A 21205-nucleotide genomic window follows, 5' to 3' on the forward strand; every position below is an offset into this window, starting at 1 on the left:
TAGCTGATTTATCAATTAGTTGTCAACTATTAAATTAACTAACTAACAATTTTGATAATTGGTTAATCGCTTTTGAGTCCTTTTTTTAAAAGAAAAAAAACCTCCAAATACTCTAATTTCAGCTTCTTATATGTGAATATTTTCTGGTTTCTTTACTCCTCTGTGACAGTAAACTGAATATATTTGAGTTGTGGAGAAAAGTTTGTTTGAGAAATGCTGATCGACTTTTTTCTCAATTTTCTGGACCTGACAACTAATCGATTAATCAACAGATTAATCGATAATGAAAATAATTGTAAGTTGCAGCCCTACACCAAAGTACAGAACTCATCATTTAATAAACATTAAATGCATATTGTTATGTTTTGCTACTTTCTGTTTTATATGGCTGAGTCATCACATCAAATGTATGTCTTGTGCAAAGAACGTTTTAAACTTTCAATTCAAAAGGTCTCCCAAAAGTCAGCAACCGTTTGTCTTTAGGATTTTTGGACTGTTGGGCATTATATAGTTTGCATGCTGTGATGTTTGGCAATCAACCAATCCAACACATTTCTAAACAAGGTATTGCATCTGAGTTTCACTGCCTGAGGTGGAATGTAATTAAACTAAACTGACTGACTGAATGTAACTGCATTGAACGGAGTGTGATGGGATGTGACTGACTTGAAGTGAATTGTCAGGGTTTATTTTGAAAACTACAGTAGGAAGTGTAACATTTATTGTGTTTTACTTGACAGTGGACAGCGGAAGTGTCGCGTGACTGATTGGGCTCTCGAACACATCTGGTAACAAGCACTTTCTCATAATTTTATCCCAAAGAAAGTGTAGCGTACGTTGTTATTTACTCAGTTTCTCCCGAGCTGCGTGTAAAATTATAAGTGGACTGACCGAGCCTGACCGACATTTTACGTGCTGGCTTGACGTTAACGGTCCCCGGCTGGACTGGGGTAACGTTAATGATGTCCCCCCGTGGAAACTACTAACTAACGTTAAACGTATTCAACAGACGTACACAGGAGATTCTACTGAACACGAGTATGTAGTCAACATAGCATTTGGTCTCTTTAGGTTAATCCGGTTGGACTTTTTGTGAGAAACTGTACGGTGGTATATGGTATCGATTATTTTAGGGTTTCTGATAGACATTCTCAGTTGACGTTAGTTCAGAGAGATAATTTAGCTAACATAGGAACTATGGCTATACTATCTATGTTTTAGCTATAAAATTACACAACCCAATAAAGTGTTGTCTGATCTTTAAAGTTACCCAGCTAAGTATGTTGTAGTTGGACTTCATGGTTTGACAGGCGAAAGCTTAAGGGACGTGCTTTTAGTTTGAAGGGGAACCACTTGGGCGGAAGGGCGGATGCTGCTAGCTGCTTGTAGCTCGACCAGCTCCACACGGAGGAGGACATAGTGGATTCCGTTGGGAAGCTGTAGATCATCGCCGGGCGGCTTTGTGGGGATCTCTCTCGGTTGTACGTGTAGGTTAGCGGTGTCAGCGCTGGAATGAATCCACCGAGGTATGTAGCTCGAAGGTCGGGTAGTGTCTGGTGATGTTATGTAGTCAAATGGAAGGAAATGGCCAAAACCTGCTCCTTTCCTGCCTCTGCTGCCCCTCAGCTCAGTTTGCCTGGCAAATTAGCTCGCTAGCCCGTTTTTTTCGCCTTGCAGATTGCATGCGTTTGCTCATTCCCATCCACCAGCTGCTGTGATAGCTGACTTAATTTACATTTCTTCTTTCCCTTCCAGCCTCCACGCCCCTGTGGCTCTAAATTAGCCTGGAATATGAGCAGAAGAAGAAGATAAGCGGCGGCTGGCTTCCTGCGGGGTTTTGCCAAGGCTTTTTTGTTTTTCCGTGGACATGCCTGGTCTATGGAGCAAAGCTGAGCGAAGCTAGCTGGCCGACAGTCCGGCTAGCGCAATATTTCCAGGCTTTTGGATGATTGTTTAGCTGAACAGCTGATTTGTTTTGGATCAGCGCTACCACCCCTCCCTGGTTAAGGAGTCAGCATGGGGGAGCCCAGCCTGGACGATGCCAATGTCAAGGTGGCTGTTCGCCTACGGCCCATGAACAGGAGAGGTGAGGGGGCTCCAGTCTGCTCAGATTTGGACTGTTATTGGTACACTACTCTCAAATTAAAGGTGTAGTCGGAGACTGCATCTGTCGACATAGTCAGATTATTATTATGGATACACTACAATCAAAATAACATTTTGGTCATATGCTAACCCAGGCTTGTCTGATGTGTATATACTTCCTCGGGTTGACTATAAACAAACTGTGTTTTACAGTAACACCATCCACAGGAGACTGGCTTGACTACATTACTCCCTGTTTAATTACCCGGGAATGGGATGCCACTCAGAAATCGCCACCCATTAGTGAAATAAGCTCCTGCGCATTAAAGAAAAAGGCAGGTCTGGATGGCACATGTTTGTATAATGCTGCAATAGGGCTTCCCTCATGGCTGCCTGCCTGCCATCCAGCTAGAGCTGCTGTATGAGATCTGCTGTTAAAAAGTCTAGACTCTTTGTCTCCTTCACGGGCTGACACAGATGCCAATAGCTTCTTGACTTCATCTGTAACCTGCTGCAACTGTGGGGGTAGTTTAACAGTATAAAGCTATGGGTTGGTATGACTTGATGAGGACAACAGCGACATTTCAGAAAAGCCCTTTTCAGCAGCATCACTGCACTTGGTTCCAAAGTATAATTGACTAGAAATTAAGTTGCAGAGTTATAATGTATAAACGTTTTGTCTTTGCATGCATCTTCAGTCCAATCATCTTCTCTGGGCTGCAACATGGGCAACATAGGCAAAAGCCTAGGTAACAAAGGCACAGTGTTACACAAATCTGCGTGCAAATGCTCTGGTCAATTATATTGTAAATTATCAGTGCAGGGAGGCACAGATGACATTTCCTGGTCGATTGCCAGGTCGTGTTTTTGCCGTGGGAGACCATGTGTCCCATGAAAGGAGGAGGAGGAGGAGGCGGCGAGCCACAGAGGCGGAGTAGTGGACCGACAAGACCGGCAGAACAAATCACGTGTATCCCTCTCTCTTCTCCCCCCCCTCCTGTGAGCTGGAGAAGTCGGTCACAAGACCAAGGCAGTGGATCACCACACTGTTCCCATTGGCAGGGATTTACCATAGACTCTGATGTAGACAAACTCAGCAGTCAGGATGACATTTTTCAGCGATGGCTTTCTGCAAGGTTAGACATTTGTTTTGGACACACAAAAATCCCACATTTCTGTTTTACATCAACAACCGCGAGTCTGTTGACGTTTTGTATTGTAACTATCAAGGTCGTGTTTATGTAGCTGGTGAGACAGAGATGGAGAGGCTACAGGTTAGCTCTGGTCAAATTCCACTTCAAATTAAGGACATTTGGATTTTGAAGAGTCAGGGGTCTACAGTAAATGCATGTCTGTGGCCACACATCCCATTCATTTCTAATAGGAGAGTTTTGTGATGACCGACCACTTCCCAGTAGGCCCTTGTCCACTCCCTGTTTTCAGTGTGAACTCTGCACGGTTCATTAGGAGACATGTAGTCATTCAAGTTTCTCTCCAACTAATCTGACAGGTACAGGTGTTGGCAAACTGCCAGATTTACTTCATGGAAACAACTTTTTGTGTTTTACTGTAATTCCGGTGTTGATTTAACTCAAAACACAAAGAGAGTATAGGGACACTCTGCTATTGTTTATTTTAAACCGTGATTCAGGCAACAAAAAGCCACGTTCAGAAGTGGATTTGAAGGTGGTTCAAAGTCAACCAAAGAGTCTTGCTTTGTGTTAAGTATTCTCATGGCAAATTTTTAAGAGAAGTAGCCTGCAGCACCAGTAGCTGTATGTCTGGCAACTTCAGTGTTCAAACACACAAGCGTTATTCTGTCAATATTGTAAACAAATGCCCGCATCTGTCTTGCATTGCTCAGCAAAATTGCAATCATGATTTTGGTGAAAGGCAACAAGCAGGCAAATTGATGGCTTACTAAAGGCAGTGGGAATGGGTTTGGAACCAGCAGTGCCACGTTTTCCAGTAGTGCCTTTCTGATCCTTCTCTGAATGGACCTTCTGTCCACGTGTACCGGTGTTAACGTCAGACTTTTACGATGTCAAAAACCATATCAGCTCCGAGTGGACACAGAATTCTGACGATAAAAAATCTGATTTATTGAATCAGCCCTTAGAGAAAAATCTCTCCGTGCTCTTTTCCAGCTCCACATTTTCTTTCAGGCCTCCAAACATTCATACCTTTTGAGCCGCTCAGTTCAGACACAGCTCTTCCTCTGTCTGCTGCTGTCAGACAGCTGCTTCAGGACACAGTAGCAGTAGTCGAGGGAGGGCAAAGGAGTACACATTCCCTTTCCTCACTCACCTTTCCTCTGCCCGTGTGCAGTGGTGCATTGATTAAGACCTGTGACACTGATATAATTAGCGGGCTTCTTTCCCCTCTGGGCCACGGTTTCTGTGTATCCCAGGTTGAGGAGGAGATGTGGTGTAGCTGCCTAGCTGGACAAAGGCAGGAAGGGAGTGAGTCTGAATGAATATTTGCTAACATTGCGTAATGCTCCATGTTCCCATGGCTGTGGCCTTCGAAGAACAGAGCAACTCCAGGCGTAGCAACGGCAACACCACGGCCAATCAGCTTCCTGGCTGATGTGCCAAACCTCAGCACCGGTAGCCCAGGGAAGGACCAAAGAGAAGGCCAGTGGAAAGTGGGAGCTGGTTATGGAGCAAGGAGAGGCAGATAACAATGGGTACATTTGTCCTCCCAACTACACCGCATCAAACTTTCCCTTCTGCTAATCAGGAAGTACAGCTGCAGCAATAGGGGCACATGGGTAATGTAGTCAGCAGCAGAAGAAGAACAGAAGGCAGAACAGAAAGTTTTCTTACTCAACTTCTCTGTGTCAGTCCCCCTGTTTAACTTTATCTTCTTTCACTCTCACTGTTTTTTCTTTTTTTTTTTTTTGTCACTCAGTTGGCTTGCCCTGCTTTTTTGTGCTTAGTGGTATCCTTGACAGCAGAAGAAATGGAGGGTAATGCAGGTCCTCTGACCTTTTGACACAAAGTTTCCATGGCTCTACCCCTGTGTTCTTGCCAGGAACAGCAGTGTCGAGGCTCTCTAAACAGACAGTTTAGCCTCAAATCCATTATGTGCCTGGTTTGCATAGGCACAGTTGACTTCACCTCATACGTAGAACTGCTCAGGTTGGGATTTCCTTTTGTATCTCAGTTAGGGAAATGATAGTAGATTTTGACTGTGGCTGGGAAGAGTAGTCTACTTGAGCAGCCACTTTTAGAAAAGGTACTTGTGAAGTGACTTGTTCATTTAATCTACCTGCCAATACAACCAGATAAATTGGTCATTTGCATTTGTCTGTCTTCTTGGCAGGAACACAGTGGGCAGGTATGACCAGGCACTGTTTGGCAATGAGCTTCTTGCAACAGCATTCATACTTAATCACCAGAGCAATAAATGGTCATCTAGTGAAGTCATCGCACATTAAGGAAAGGTTTATTTGAAATTGCTCTGTCTCCTACCCATACTGGGTATGGCACTGATTGTTGAGGATCTCGTAGTATTTCATCATCAAGAAAAAAATGGCACATTGCTGACTGCTTACTAGTTCATTACTGCTTAGGAATAGTCATATCATAGTCAGAAAAGGCAACTGAAGGCAGACATATCATAAAATGAAGTGTAAAACTGCTTTAGAGAGCTCTTGTGGAAGAAAGGAATTGAAACCACAGAATGTTTTTCCTGTCTTAACACATTTGCTGAAGTTCAAAATTCTTGCATGCTCTTGCATGCTCACTGCATAATGGGGAAAATGATTATTGACGGTCAATTGGTGCACAACTGTGTATTAAAAATCTAACAGTCTGTAAATACTGGGCCAAATGTGGTGGATACCCACTAAACCCTTGCAGTAGAGGTTTTGCTTTGGAAAAGTACTGGTTCTGAAGGGCAATTTAGCAGGATCGATGCTTGTTTACATTGGAGGCCATGGGAGGGAGGTCTTACAGTTGAAGGACATTATTTATTATGCGAAGTCTCCTCTCTGCTGTAGTGTCCTTTAGCAAACACTGATTTCCATCTAAAGGAGTGCTGTTCTTGCCATGACCTCTGACCTCCCTGTGGAAGTAGGCAAAAAGGATATCCTTACCAGGAGCTGCACGGTGGGGTAAAGAATCCTGAGTCCCATCCTAATCTTATCAACTATCTTAAATACCAAAAATGTTTCACTGAGTTTTGTTGCCTGCTTTTACAAAGGAAAAATTGCATAGAAAATCATGTGGGTGACATTTCCTGTCCCTGTGTTATTGATTAACCTATAGGCAAAGAGACATATTTCTGACATGATCACACACACACACCATTTATATTTTAGCTTTTTATTACATAAAGTGTAATAGTGTAACAAATTGGCCATTAAAAAACATGAAGTATTTTTGTGGCTGTGGCCCAAGCATTCATCAGCAGCCATCGGTCAAAGACTGGTATTCTGCTCCAGGTAAATTTGTTTGCTTTGCAAGTAACCAGTTGTCAAATGCTTTTTTTTTTTTTTTAATGCACAACCAATTCTGCCAGAAACTGGATGCCCAGGACATGATGGCAGCACCTGGCATGTGTGGACAACCATCATTAGGTCTCATTGGTGAGACAGATGAATGGAGAGACTCATGAATTTCCAGTGCGGTTCATGTTGTTATTTTCCAGTGCTTTTGCTGGTTACTGCTACTACAGCAAGGCTTCTATTAGAAGGCTTTAACATGGACTCAGCACTGAAAACAAACATAATATGGAGCGCTTTATACTAGGGGCACTGTGAGGTTTACTCTGTATTGTCTTGAAAAGTGTGATTTGGCCGTGAAGTTGTAGTTGGCAAAACTGTGGAACGATGTCAGCGCTCCCCCTTGTATGTTTTTGGGAAGGTGGTAAAAAAGTTAGTTGCGAACCCTAAATTTCCTCAGTCACCACCTTCTTTTCTAAATGTTAACATGTTTTTCCCATCCTAATTAACAGTTAATCTAAAAACATGACTGGCTAGAGTTAAATACTGTGATACTGTAGAGAATACTGAATAAAAAATGCATCTAAAACATGTTACTGGCTAAGATACCCATATATATTCTTCATGGAATAATGTAATTGTACATGACTTTGTTTTGACATCAGTATTATATATCAACCATCAACCAATGGCAGTGGGCATTGAAAAACCCATGTTGGTCGACTACTAATACTGACTTGTGCAGACAATCAACTTAAATACCTGAACGGACACAGCATTAGGACCACTTTTTATGTTGAGTTGGAAATGAACAGTTCTGAAGGCCAAGTGTTGCATCACGACAAAGACAGACACAAACTGGGTTAGTGTAAGAGGCTCTTAGTCGTGTGTGTGATGGACAGAGAGAAACTGATTGCCTGAACAAGTCCTGTTTTATTGATTGGCTTAATGCTCACTCCAGGGTGAAAAAGTTGGTGTTTCCCAGCCTGCCCACACAGTTATTTGAATTCGATGTTCTGCAGGAAATTATTGACTTTTATGGTATTTAACTTCTGATTTATCCCCAATGCAGAGGCGAGGAAGTGAGTCGGACCAATGCTTGTAAAAGTTTTATTCCCTACATGGAAAGGATGTTAGGGAAATGATTTGTGTTTTTCTTGATGTCTAACCCTTTTTGTCATGAAACACAGCTGAAGATGACAGAAAAACATGACATTGTGTAAAAATGTTGAAACAATCACTGCTAACAGTAGAAACCTGGGCATGTTTGTGAGTTTCAGTGCTTTGGTTGTAACACTGTGTTGTCCAACCCACAGAAAAGGAATTAAACACTAAATGTGTTGTGGAGATGGTGAAGAACCAGACGATCCTCCATCCTGGCGGAGCTAACCTGGGCAAAGGAGACTCCAGGTACGCTTATCAGTAGCTTGACTACATTCTGTGTTCACAACAATGATTTATTCTCTTCATAAACATATAATTCATCAAGTCATTGCTTATAAATGTTCAGCCTTCTTTGATTTATAAAATGTTTTCATGACGGGTACGTCTCGTGCAGCACTAAATTAAAAGAGTTGTTAGGAATTTCACATTTAATTATTCATTTCTTTGTTGACACTGATCAAGAAAAATAACACTTGTATCTCAAAGTAAAAGCAAATCTCTACAGAAGTTGTCAAATTGAATCGTTACTCCTTCTCTGAGTCGTTACTCAGTCAGATCTGAAAACACAGACATGACACACACATTTTTAGATGACTTAAACCTCAGTGTCCAGTGTGAAGAAACAGCCATAAATCCACTTCAAAATAAAAAAACATGCACCATATAACTGAAGATCTTGCCTGAGAGAGTCAAGTTTTCTTCAGTGTCAAAGTAATCCATTCATTATTGTCTGTATGGGTGCACTGCAAGCATAAAACAACTAAGTGCTAAGTTGGCGTACTTTTAATGGTGCCACTTTCCCAAAAATGTGACTGGGTGGTGTTGATGAGGGTTAGGGGGGCCCATAGTGTCAGACTTTGAAAACCCCTCATAGAAACTACAGTACATACTCTTAGCCACTCTGTGGCTTCTTATAAGCTGCCTTTCAGTTGCCCTCACACAGACACTTCACATTTACAGCTGTGCCAAATTATTATTTTTTTTATATCTTTACCATGTTCAGTGCCTTGGACATTTTCTTGTAACCTTTCCCTGATGCCTACTTTTAAAAGCCTGCCTGAGATTTGTCAGGAATGTTCCTTTGTCGCCATGATGTAGTTTTTGGCAGGAAGCTGAGCAACCAGCTGTCGGGCCTCCTAGAGACAGGTGTATTTCAACTCAAATCACTTGTCACTTGTTCCCCTCTCTCCATCCTGTTTACCAGCTGCTGTTCTTGAGTAACGTGAATTGTGCTTGGAATCTTGAGTCTCTCGATTCCCATGCTGAAGGCGGCATTAGGACGTATTGGATTTGGTTGCATTGGGCAGAACAGAAATATGTGACCGCGCGTGTGTGTTGTGTCAGTGTCTGAGTGAGGGGAGTGATGCGGTAATGACCAGACCCAGCAAACTGTTTCATATATAACACTGGCAGAACTACTAAATTAATCACCTTATCTTTAATGAAGAAGCTGTAACAATTGCAGCATTTTGTGTAATTAAATTAGGTAATTGTTCAAAATCAGCCAGTAGTCCATGCTTGACTGCCCACCCGCCATCTTGGAGGCCAGCTGTGTCAGAAGAAAGATCTCCTTGTGACTGCTGGAGCTGCCTGCAGACTGCCAGATCAGAAGTAGTGAGTAACGCTGGCTTCAGGCTGAGGTGTGGGAGAAGAGACCACCAGCAGCAGCAGCAGTAGTGTGTGTGTGTCTGTTGGTGTGTGTAGGGGGTAAGTTGGGTCGATTGGGTGGGTGTCAGAGGTGCTTGTGCCTGGAAGAAAGATGGCAGCATTGACACAGAGACAATTATACATGAAAAGACAGACTCCACTCCGCTCTCTCTTCCCTCAGTCCATCGGGTCGTAATTCCCCACCGCCCGGCTTCCTCCCTTTTTCTCAGCTCTTCCGTTTCCGAGGCAACACAGGGGGAGGTTAACTCCGGGTCGCTGTCGGTGACCGTGAAGCCCCTTCCTTGAGTAAGGAGACGATGGAAGAGGGGGGGAAAAAACCCTCATTTTCTGGAGCATCTGTCGACCATAAACTTCTCCATGTGACTTTTATGGAGGACTAAACAAGAGCAGAGCTGTAGTTTCTCTCTCAGTCTCTCTGTGACAAAGGAACGAGGAAGCAGCAGGAGGATGGGCTGGCTGACTGCCGCCCTCAGCGTGCAGATGCTATTTTTTGTTTGTTTGTTTTCCATTTCCCACTGACATACGGTTTGAATTGGAGGATTATTATTTACTCAGCAAGTTGCTTAGTTGTTAATAGGTGAGAAAGACTACATTGGGTGCATAGAGGAAGGAGGCAGTAAAGTTTGGATGTTACAGGTGCATGGTGTTTTCTAACCTAACTCTGTTAGCAGGATCCCTTTTGTTTAATACTGGGAAGATATATCTGCTGAAAATACTTCTATGGCTTGTCTACAAATATGAACTATAGCTGTTGCAACAAAAGATACCTACATTAAACTGATGGGCACAATCGCTATCCTCCATTCCATTGTATATTTCGATTTTCATTTCCGTTTCTTTCACGGATCCGTAAATATATGACTACTTTCTATGTAGAATATTAATAAAAATTCCTGGACATTTATAGAGCGGTGACAGATGAAGTGATGTGGATGAAGCCTGATGTGTTGTTTGTTCTGAACGCAGTGCTGTTATGTAGTCTGAACTAGGGTTGGGTATGGTTTAAAATTTTACGATACCAGTACCAAAACCAGTACCCTTAAAGTCATACCAATAGAGTACTTAATTCGATAATGCCACCTGTTGAAGCCATAGTAGTTGATTGGTAGCCTATTATTATTTTTATTACATAAAATTAAAAAGTATTGGGAAATTGTATCAGATCGCTCCTCATCCTAATTAGGTCATCCTCACGGGTAGTATCATACCAGGGAAAGACTACAGCTTGGGAGTTTTTGTTAATATTTGAATGAGAGAGGAGTTGAATAGTTTAGTGACCAAATAAGTTGTGGAAAACAAATTTAAGGTATTTTTTTTGATACATGTGTTCGATCAATAAATTGAATTGAAAGACCTCCGCGAGTGCTTTCTCCTTTTATTGGTGAGTTGCAAACCTCCAAAAACGACAGTCACAAGTGTAAAACGAGTTTGGAGTCTGTTTAAACAAGTCACATAACTAAACTAAAGACACATAGGAAAAGGGAGGCTGCACGTCCAGCCGATCAAACCAATTACATCTGAAGCAGCCGCAGCTGCATCCAGAGGCTCCGTGAATAAATTCAACTGATCGCTGCTGCACCACAAGCGTTTAATTGAAGTGATGGAACGCAGTGATTGATCTGTGATAAGTGATGTGAATAGCAAATAAAAATGTACAGAGAAGTGATTTTGCCGCAATCTGGTTACAAAAAGTATGCTTAGGTATTGATTGAAGGTAGTGGTTTGACTGGAGACGTTTCGAATCTACTCGATACTGGGCTGTTTTGGTCGATACCACAAGGTATCGAGTAGCGATACCCATCTCTAGTCTGAACGCTTGCTAAGTCTGTTGTGACGCAGTGAATCTTCAGTAGGAGACTCCTAATGTCTGCAGTCTGACATAAAGTTTTCAAAAATGCATGCACTGGAGTGGGGGTTGTTGCCCAAGCTAAGGATTACTTCTGTTTAAATATAAATGAAGGATTTTCTCCTCCTCTTGAGAAACAGCTTTTCATTCAAGTAATTGGTTAAAGCCATTGGAGATGGCCTGATGTATATCCAGGAAATGGTTCACAGCAGCTTGGAAGCAGAACATTCATTCAAGTGTTGACTGTCTTTGCTGTAGAGCTTACTCCTAGTTAGTGAGTGCATTCAGACAAACTGAGTTATTGCTGGATTATGTCTCTGGCTGCATGCCCTACAGCTAATACATTAGCACCGATCTGTTCTTTGAGTGCTGGACATACAGTGCCAATTTATTTCCAACGGAAGCTGTCCATTTTCCCCATCCTCCTTTTTGTGTCCTTGCTTACAACAAGGTTGGGAAATTATTCACAGAGGGCAAAACAATGGTTTATTACCTATTGAAGACTAATTTAACTGACATAGCTTAATATTGACCAGTGTTTGCACTATCAGGCTATCATCGGTATCCTAATGTTCTATATTGAGTGTACATTGTATGTACATTGTATATTGTATATTGTGTGTTTTAGGTTTGTGGCTCTCTTGCCTACTGAACTTCACATTCTCTTAGAATAAAAACTGCGTTAACTTGCAATAAAATAATTGTTGGCGTTAATTAATGCTTTAACACGTTATTATCGCATGCAATTAATTCACGTGCCCAGCCCTAGTGTTTTGTGTTGTTTTTTTTTGTGAATTTTGTCATGATTGATGTATATAGCATTTTAATGTTGCGTTTATGTATGGCTGCTACCTTGGCCAGGTCTCTCTTGTAAAAGAGATTTTTGATTTGACTTCCTGGTAAAATAAAGGTACAATTAAAAAAAATGAATAATAGGCTAATGTAAAAACAGGACATGTAGTAGGCTACAGTAATCATTCAGGGCTTATTAGCCTAGAGTATACTGTGGTATCGCTGTCAAAAATGTTTTATGGACTGAACTGACCAGGTAAACGGAGTACTACTTGCCCTCCCCTTTTTTTTTATTTTTTTTAACAGATTTCGACCCATTAATCAGGGGAAATACCCGCGCTGGCAAGTATACGTTACCAAATGATTTTCATAATATAGTGGCTTATACAGATCAATTATAAGATCGCTGAAGACATTTTGCAGTCAGCAGATGGATTTATTAGTGGTTCAGCTTTGGAAATAATGCTCAGGATCACATCTCTGCTAACATAAAATCCTGTGGTTGCTTCGTTTGCTTTCAAACCACAAGCAAAACGCACTAGAGTTCGTTTGAAAGCGTACCGAGACCACCTCTTCAAGGAGGTCTTGGTACGGTTGTTTGGTCCGCTTTTGGTGCGCACCCGAGTGCGAATGCTGCATTCACACCTGCCCAAACGAACCGCACCAAGGGGGAAAACAAACTCTAGTGCCATTCAACTGAACTAAATGGACAGACTGTACCATCTCGTCCACTCAGGATTAGGTGACAAAAGGCTACCCATCAGTGAAAGAAGGTGAGGCCATCTACAGGGTTGGTTAAACACTGAGCCTTGAATAACCCTGACACACAGAAGACCATGTCCACCCGGTTTGATGCCAAACAATTTACACTTTTCTACAAACTACTTTGATGAGTCTTAAAGTGTCGTAACTCTGAACTTAGCACTGATGTTACAGTCTGTGCTTTACCCGATCAAAACATCCCCAGACTATTTTTGAATTCTCCACCATAAATAATTTGAAAGCACCTCACTTTAAGGTCATTTCCTCAGTTGTCAGTTGTGTGTTCTGCTTGTGTGTCTGATTCAGTTTTTCCACCAGTGGCGCACACTGGGCAGGCCAGACTCTAGTTCTTCATGCTGCCACTCTGTGACTCACTGCCTTGGTTACTTGTTACTTGAAATCTTACATTTCATCTTACATATGTTTTATTCTGTGTCCTATCTGCTTATGCACCTGCCTCCCTACACTCCTAACCACCAGGGGTGTCTTATCATCCAGAGTTTGAACTACAGGACTGGGGCAATATGTCTGATAAGCAGACCGCTAACCTCCCCTCAGCTGTTTGGTGCTACACTACAGTTTTCCTGATGACCTGAGGCTGTTTGCATTGGACTGGTGAAGCTGGATGTTGACACACTCTGACATCGATCTGTCTCTTGTCAGATGTTTGTGAGGCCAATGTAAGTGGCGTGGTTTCTAAGGTGACACACAAAAGAGACTGTGTGGCCCTGGACCTTGGAATATTGTTGGACATTTGTATATGTGTTCGTCAGCATGTCTTAAAGAGGTGGTATTATGCTTTTTGGCTTTTTCCCTCTCCTTTATTGAGTTATATATCTTTTTTTGTGCTGTAACAGGTTTGCAAAGTGAAAAAGCCCAAAGTCCACCCAAAAGGGAGTTCCCATCTCCCACAGAAAACTCTGCTAAAATCAGCTCGTTTGTAGTCCAACCGCTTTCCTTCGTCCCTGTGACGTCACAGGGATGTAAGCAAAATGCGCGTCATAACGCTCGCCAAGCGGCTACTCCGACACGCCCTCAAAAACACCGGTGGAAAAACACTGAGCTGCAGCACACACCTGTCCTCTCCCTTCTGAACACTAACTACCCTCCAGGCAGTCAATGGACATAAAGTTGTTACTGTGATGTAGAGACAGAGCTCGGTTATAACTTTATGGCTGAAAGATACTTTTGTTACAGATTAATAACTCACCACTCTCAACTCTTGCTCCAGTCCATGTTGCCAAGCTGGTCGGCAACATGTAGCCTACAGCTGAATCGAAGCTGTTTACCGTCTTTTCGCTGACCCTGACTGCTTCTGATTGGCTAGTAGTCCTAGGACTAGGAACTGCACATGTGCAACTCCCAACAAAGATCATTTAGAGACGAGATGTATCACTCCATAGCTAAAACAAAGCCTTCAACACAGGGTGAAAAGAGGAGATGCAGCAATGTGCAGTATGGGGGGGGGATATATATATATAATATTAGTGTGGGTTGTTCTGGTACAACCCCTAAATAATTTATTATTATATTGTTATATATTCGCTATATTGTTATATATTATATGTTCGCTAATATCTGATTGTAGGAGAGAAGCTTCTACAGCATATTGGTTATTGTAGAAAGGTTGTATTTGGGTGCTGCAGAAGAGGTTAAACAGTCCAGCCTGAACCATCCAAGTGATGGTGGGAGTTTCTAACAGTCTACACATACAACATAATGACAGGGTTAGAAATGAGGGAAAGAGAGTGTCATTCATCTGCAGGCCACACTGGCTCATTTTCTCAAACTGTGCTTTGCCACTTGGTCAGGCCTAGGTAGAGATCTGGACAGTTAATGCTACTGCAATAACACAATTCGTTTAGGAGATCTGAATAAGAATTAGTGTAGGAAACACAGCTCATCTCATCCACAAGCTTGGTTTGATTGGTATAATTCTTTGTCCTCAATAACATACAGTTTGTATTAGGCTGTCTACCGTATAATCATTTTTGCAGTATTTGGGGAACTATTCAGTATGTACCCAAGTATTAGTCTGATACATGCCCTGTTGTCCTGTGCCATCAGTATGAACTGTGTTACTCTGACAGTCTCAGGCCCAGCCTCTTTCCTCCCCCACCCCCCTTGGCTACCTTCAGCCTCCTTTCCGTCCTCCATTCCTCAGTCCTCCCCACACAGCCATGGATGGTACAGTCCTACAGAGAAATAAAAGAACGCAAGAACAGCAGAGAAAGAGAGGGGGGTGAGGAGCAACCATGCATTAAGTAATTTTTTAAATGACGGAGATCAGAGCAGAGGAGCAGGCCGAAGGGAGGAGGGACAAATAGAAGTGTTCGAGGACCGAGGGAGGCGGGTCCACGGCTCTCCTGACCGCCTCATTCTCCCCTCTCATTGGTTATGGGGGGCCCCTAGCTTCGTTAATGGGCACTTGAGCGCAAGACATGGGTGACCCGTCTCGGCTGCAGTCTTTGAAGCAACCATGACAGCTGTCATCACTACGTACGTCAAAACCTGCCACGCCGATTACACCCCTAAAGTGTTTGGTGATATGACTGTAGGGGGATAGCAGGCATGTAAGGATGCTCGAAACGCCCCTGAGAGGAGCATTTGGACAAACAAAAATATTGGAAAATCAGGGCTTCACAAACGATGTAATATCAGTGAGCCTTTTAAATAGAAACATGTTGGATTAGAGATTCCACTTTGACAAAATTTTACTTCAAGCAGCACAATCTGTGAGAGATTTGTGTTGATAGAATTACAGTAGTATCCAGTTACATCCTTTCTTTGTATATTTAGAGAATAAGATGCACCCATTTAGAAAGTGAAAACCATCTCAAACACCCTTAGAATCTCCCCTCGAACGACTGGAGGTCTCGTGTACCCAAAGCAGTGCTCTGGGTGAACGGCAACACTGTGTAGAGGAGGTCGTTATTGATTCCTGGTTCGAAGAGCTACTGGAATCAATAAGCCTTCAGATAGGAATTCCTCTGCTTGTATTTGCTCTCTGAATGCAGCATGGCAGCAGTGGAACGTCAGTGAAATATGAAGTGTGACAGACTGGATTGTACGCTGACTGGTTTGTGCAAGAGCTACAGCTTTGGCGGTTTATAAAGAATGTGCATGGGTAAAAGGAAACAGGTGTGTGAGTGTTTTTGTGTGTGTGTGTTTTCCTGTGCTGCTATCTTCACAAGGGCTTGTTGGAGATATTTAGATTGAGGACATTTTTGTGATGTAGGTTAGAGTTCTGGGTTGGGTGGGGTGAGGAGGGGGACAGTTTTACTTTTATAAATTGGAGAAATTCATTAAGGGCACTGCAGGTTTTGTAGGAGTTAATAGGAAGAGGAATCATCTGCCAGTGTTTCAGATTCTGTACTCTCAGGGGCGCCAGTCTTAATGTTGTCATATTGCTGTAAGCCTATTTGATGAATGCGCCAATTAAATGGCTGACCTTCATGCCCTAATCACAATTTTTCATTTGACAATCACGAGAAACCATGTCTTTCATTCAGTTTTTACTGGCAATTCACATGACATTAGCCTAAAGTAAATTGTTGGCTCAATGACAAAATGGCTTGAAAATAACAAGCACATGTTTCGCCAGTGTTCTCAGGCATAGATTTAAAGATATTGGACAGGTAATATATAGGCCTAGTTTATGAACAATGTCATGGTGATTATTGTGAAAATCATCTTTATATGTTGACATGTCAACACAGAGACGGCTGTCCAGCACTTATCAGCACAACACAAACACTGATGCATTTTAAATGTGTTTATTTCTTTTTTTTTCTTTTTGTATTTAAAAAATGTCACAGCTCTTATATATCCAGTAGGTTAAAACAAATGCTGTGTATAAAAGCAGACTGATGCTGTGCTTGACAGCAAGATAAGTTGACTACTACTGAATCCCTTTGTGGCAGGTAGTTAGGATGTTGCAATGAAATAATGGTAATTAATGTTGGTGTAGGGTCCAAACCTGTGCTCTTTGAGTGCACCACACAGTAAGTGAGATGTTTTAGATCTGATCAGTGTGATCTGTAATATTTAGATCTGTGCATCTTTTGACTACAGCCCAAAATACTGTATCTGATGACAAATGCTGAAATGCCCAGACAGCTGCCTTATAAATGGTATATTTCTTAGTGAAAAAAGATTCTTACAAACAAAGACACCACCATCAGGGTTGGCCAATATCACCTTTATCACTCCTTTACAGCTCCAAGTAAAGTTGTAGCTAATGTCAGGGTTAACCTCAATCACTATAAGCTGCTGGTAAACAAAACTCAGTGACTTTCCTTGGTTCTTGAGGAACTCTAGCTTTCTGACAAACTGTAGATCACACTGAACCTTTACTGTTACGTTCTAACAGTATTTACATTTAGCTGTGTGCCTACACGACCAACATGGCATCTTTTTTTGTACCAGCTCTTTGTCGTCTGCACAGAAGAAATACCTGACCCTTAACTGTTGTACATTAAGAGTGTAATTATAGGGCTGTCTTATCGGATTTGGACATGTCCACTGCTCATATCAGCAGATCTGTCTAAGAAAGTGTCTTTTATAGGTTGTGAAAAACTAGTGATCTAGTATTTTATTTGAGGCATATTTTTCTGCATTCTGCAAAGGATGTTAAGGAGACGTTAATCTTTCTGTAACTCGATGTTGTTCTACTTGTTCAAATAGATTATCCTTGTCTGGAGGCTCTGACATTCCTCATATGCAGAGATGGACAGATGAAGTGACTGTCTGTGTGCTGTGGAGATCGGTTTTAAAGAACTTGCCTCTTGGCTAAATGCTCAAAACTCTGACATGTTTGTTGGTGGGTTCATGTGTGTAGTGTATGCAGCTGCTTGCACAAGTATAGTCTTAGTTTTTCTGTAAAAGACATTGGGGACAGTGAACCTCTTTTTAAATGTAAAGAGTTTTTTCCCCCCACGTATCCCTGTTAATATCTGAGCATGACCTCGACCCAGAAACCTCTCTACGCTACCATCTCCAGTCCACCACACACTAGCCTGCCACTCAACACCCTGCTAACTTCAGTACCAACCCCCTCCACCACTCAGTCCCATATGCCCACACACAGACATTCCCACAACAATTCAACCAGTCCCAGAGATTTTTTACGTCCCCAGAGATGAATACAGACTCACACCCTTGCCAAATTTGACAAACAAACAAGATGTAAACAAGCTACACACACGCAAGGCAAATATTTAAATTAAGTGATAGTAGGGCTGCAGCTAACAATTATTTTAGTACTTGAAGCTTCTATAGATTATGTCATCGCTGCTTTGTTTAAGAAGTACTTTGGCTTGGAGGCGGCGCCCCAGCCCCCCACCCCGGTAACAGTATCAGCTGTGTATGTTGATAGATGAGATATTTATTAGTCCTTTTGGAAATTCATAGTGTGTCACACAGCAAACATCAGATCAACAACATCCACAGACAAGACAACTGCATTACCAACACAAACTTCGACACCCAGTTAACTCATGACTGCAACGTTACAGCCCAAACTCATGGTCCAACCAGGAGAACAACAAACGCAAGTGTTTACATTTTCAGCTGAGGACCGCGGACTTACTTTGGCTAGCCTTCAACTCAACAATCAATAATGATTTCAGTTAAATGCTAAAGTTACTGTTAAGTTTTCTGTGGTCCGCTGGCAGAACACCGGCTGCTTTCTGTTCAGGTGCCGTCATGCTGTTGCCGAGGCGACATAAGTTTTGTTTTACGGTGGACGGACTGTGACCTTACAGAGTGTTGTTTTCTTTTAGCTTGAAATAATCCCATACTTTGGACACTTTTGTCTTCGTCCCTCACTGTTTTCTCTCTCTTCCTCCACTTTGCAAACAGCGCCATCATAATCACGTGGTCACACAGCGTAAACATGATGTGCGACCGTTATAAATATCCGTGCGAAACAGTGTGCTAAATAGTTATATGGATTAAACGGAGCCTCAATGCAAAGAATTTGCGTAGATGCATTTTAGTAATCGAATTAATCGATGAATCGTTTCAGCCCTAAGTGACAGTAGCTGGATCATGAGATCACGCGAGAATCCTGTCTTGCTACAAAGCCTCCCCTGAACGTATAACAGAGACACTAAGGGATAGCTCCCACGGTGGAAACAGTATTGACAAATCTCTACCAATGTACACATTTATACCGTTACCGGTATCGCCCAAAAAATTAGTAAAAAACATTGTTATTAGACAGATGGTTAGATAAATAATTTCCATTATTGGTCTGGAACACATTAAACCTGAAGCACCAAAGACGGCTTGCCATGAATGGCTCACCACACTGAATCCTCTCTAACATGCATTAAATGTTGTCTTCCTATCTGTCCACATGCTGCTGTGGACTTTGACCCTCCCAACATCATCAGGAATCAGTCCAAGGTAACATCACACGCACAAACATACACAGCAAGTTTTAACACTGAGCTAATTCCATGGTTGTGAATCATCTCTGTGTTAAACAAAGAAGCCGCTGTAACGGTTTGCAGTCGCACAGGCACTGATACAAAGCAATGTCTGTAGAACTGTTTTTGCCAGAAGAGTCTTGTTTTAACTGATTAACTTTAAACCCTCAAGAAGTACTTGTTGCTAGGAAACTTTTGAACATGTTCTTGACTATGTGGCTCACTGTGTATCAGTTTTTGCCAGGAGGGTCTTTTTTTCTGTCGTCAAAAATTTCCCATAGTGTTACATTAACCACATGACACAAGCTCCTATTGCATTAAACCGTGTTTGTGTGTGTGTGTGTGTGTGTGTGTGTGTGTGTGTTAGAATCAGCCACACACTTCTGCTGTTTGAGTCTCTCATACTGACTGCAACTGTTTTCATTTCCAGGTCTTTGCCTACGATTACTGTTTCTGGTCCATGGATGAGACTGATAAGGAGAAATTTGCAGGTTAGTTCATTAACAGATCTATTTCACCTTATCAAGACTTTTAACATTTCATCACTAAAATGCCGTTCAAACAGTTTTGTTTGACTACATTTTCACAATTACATAGAATAAAATTCCCTGTGTGTGTGTCTTCAGGTCAGGATGTGGTCTTCCAGTGCCTTGGGGAAAGTCTTCTCCGTAATGCCTTCCAGGGCTACAATGCCTGTATCTTTGCCTATGGACAAACTGGTAATTTACCATGAGACACCTCATTACTGTTCTGTGGTCAATATGATGTGAATATATTTTGGAAGGGAGCCATGTTACATAGCTACAATAACAGTTTCTCCTTGCCCTCATTAGTATATGCCCTAAAGCTTTTTTGTATAATGATTATGAGAGGGAGTGTTGGTGTGAATGTGTCGTGGCAGGAATGTTGCACAGCCTCTCCTCTTTCGTGCATGAACAAAACAGCGAAGTTTTCAAACAAAAGCAGAACTTTAAAAGGCCTGATAGGCCTGAAACACACCTAGTCAATATTGTGCTGACGGTGTAAATATCTGTACTGGTTAACTGATGAAACATGTCTAGTGTAGACATGGTGTAAAAAGATGATCTCTCTCTTCTTTCAGTGTACGCCTAATTTCAATACTACAAATCTTCCAACAAACATGTCCGAGCAGATAAATCAGTCCAGTGTCTGGAGTGCGTTATATTCAGAGGTGTTTCTAATATTCTGAATCAGAATCCGAAGGAGCTTAATTGCCAAGTAGTGTTTTACACATACGAGGAATTTGCTTTGGCGATAAGGTGCTACACGTAGACAAACATACAGTTGACATAAATAAATGTAGAAATATATCCCCACCAGAGATGAGCACAATGAGGGTGGTGTCATCTGCAAACTTCAGGAGCTTGACGGACTGGTGACTGGAGGTGCAGCTGTTCAGGGATAAGAGCAGAGGGGAAAGAACGCAGTCCTGAGGGGAATCGGTGCTGATGGTCTGCTCATATTCTTCATTTATATAATTGGGAAGGACAAAAGATTTGATTAGTTTGATGCAATCGAGTACAATACCGCTTTTAACCATGACCTTAGTAATAAACGTGTGATAGAATTGACACGTTTTCGCTAATGTCAAGAAAAACGGAACATTGTAAACTTTCTAAAGGTTGAATTTATGTGGAGCAGCGGTCGGCAAATAAGTCTGACATCGGGCCAAATTTTTTTCAAGCTGTTACATGGCGGGCCAGAACAAAGTCACATTATTTCAAATCTTTGTATACTTGTGTGCATGTTTAGCGCAGTCGGTATTGTGCGGGACTCCCGTATGAAAGGTTGTTTCCAAATAACTGCAGGTATTTTTTTCTTCCCCTTGTTAAACAAATTGACACTTTTGCACATGCTCACAATCACTTAAGAGGAAGTGATTGTGTGAGTAACTGTATGTCTCATGACTGAGATCTATTTCAGCCACTATCAATTTAAAAAAAAAAAAAAATCAAAGCAATTTGACAGCAGGCCAGATATTAT

General features: G+C 41.9%; 1 protein-coding gene across 4 annotated transcripts in view; it reads left to right on the forward strand.

Annotated features, from left to right (window-relative positions):
• The first annotated feature begins 749 nt into the window (after positions 1-749).
• kif13ba (kinesin family member 13Ba) overlaps positions 750-21205 on the forward strand; it is a 41889-nt gene continuing 21433 nt past the window's right edge. For 2 of the 4 annotated variants that reach the window (XM_046032975.1, XM_046032979.1), the window contains exons 1-7: positions 802-1038; positions 1338-1526; positions 1756-2086; positions 7852-7945; positions 19166-19178; positions 19632-19692; positions 19828-19920. In XM_046032975.1, the coding sequence (XP_045888931.1) occupies positions 2017-2086; positions 7852-7945; positions 19166-19178; positions 19632-19692; positions 19828-19920 (331 nt within the window). In that variant the 5' untranslated portion in view covers positions 802-1038; positions 1338-1526; positions 1756-2016. The other 2 variants (XM_046032978.1, XM_046032977.1) reach the window with 2 other exon arrangements.

The sequence above is a fragment of the Micropterus dolomieu genome, linkage group LG20 (genome assembly GCF_021292245.1).
Source record: "Micropterus dolomieu isolate WLL.071019.BEF.003 ecotype Adirondacks linkage group LG20, ASM2129224v1, whole genome shotgun sequence".
Classification (NCBI taxonomy): Eukaryota; Metazoa; Chordata; class Actinopteri; order Centrarchiformes; family Centrarchidae; genus Micropterus; species Micropterus dolomieu.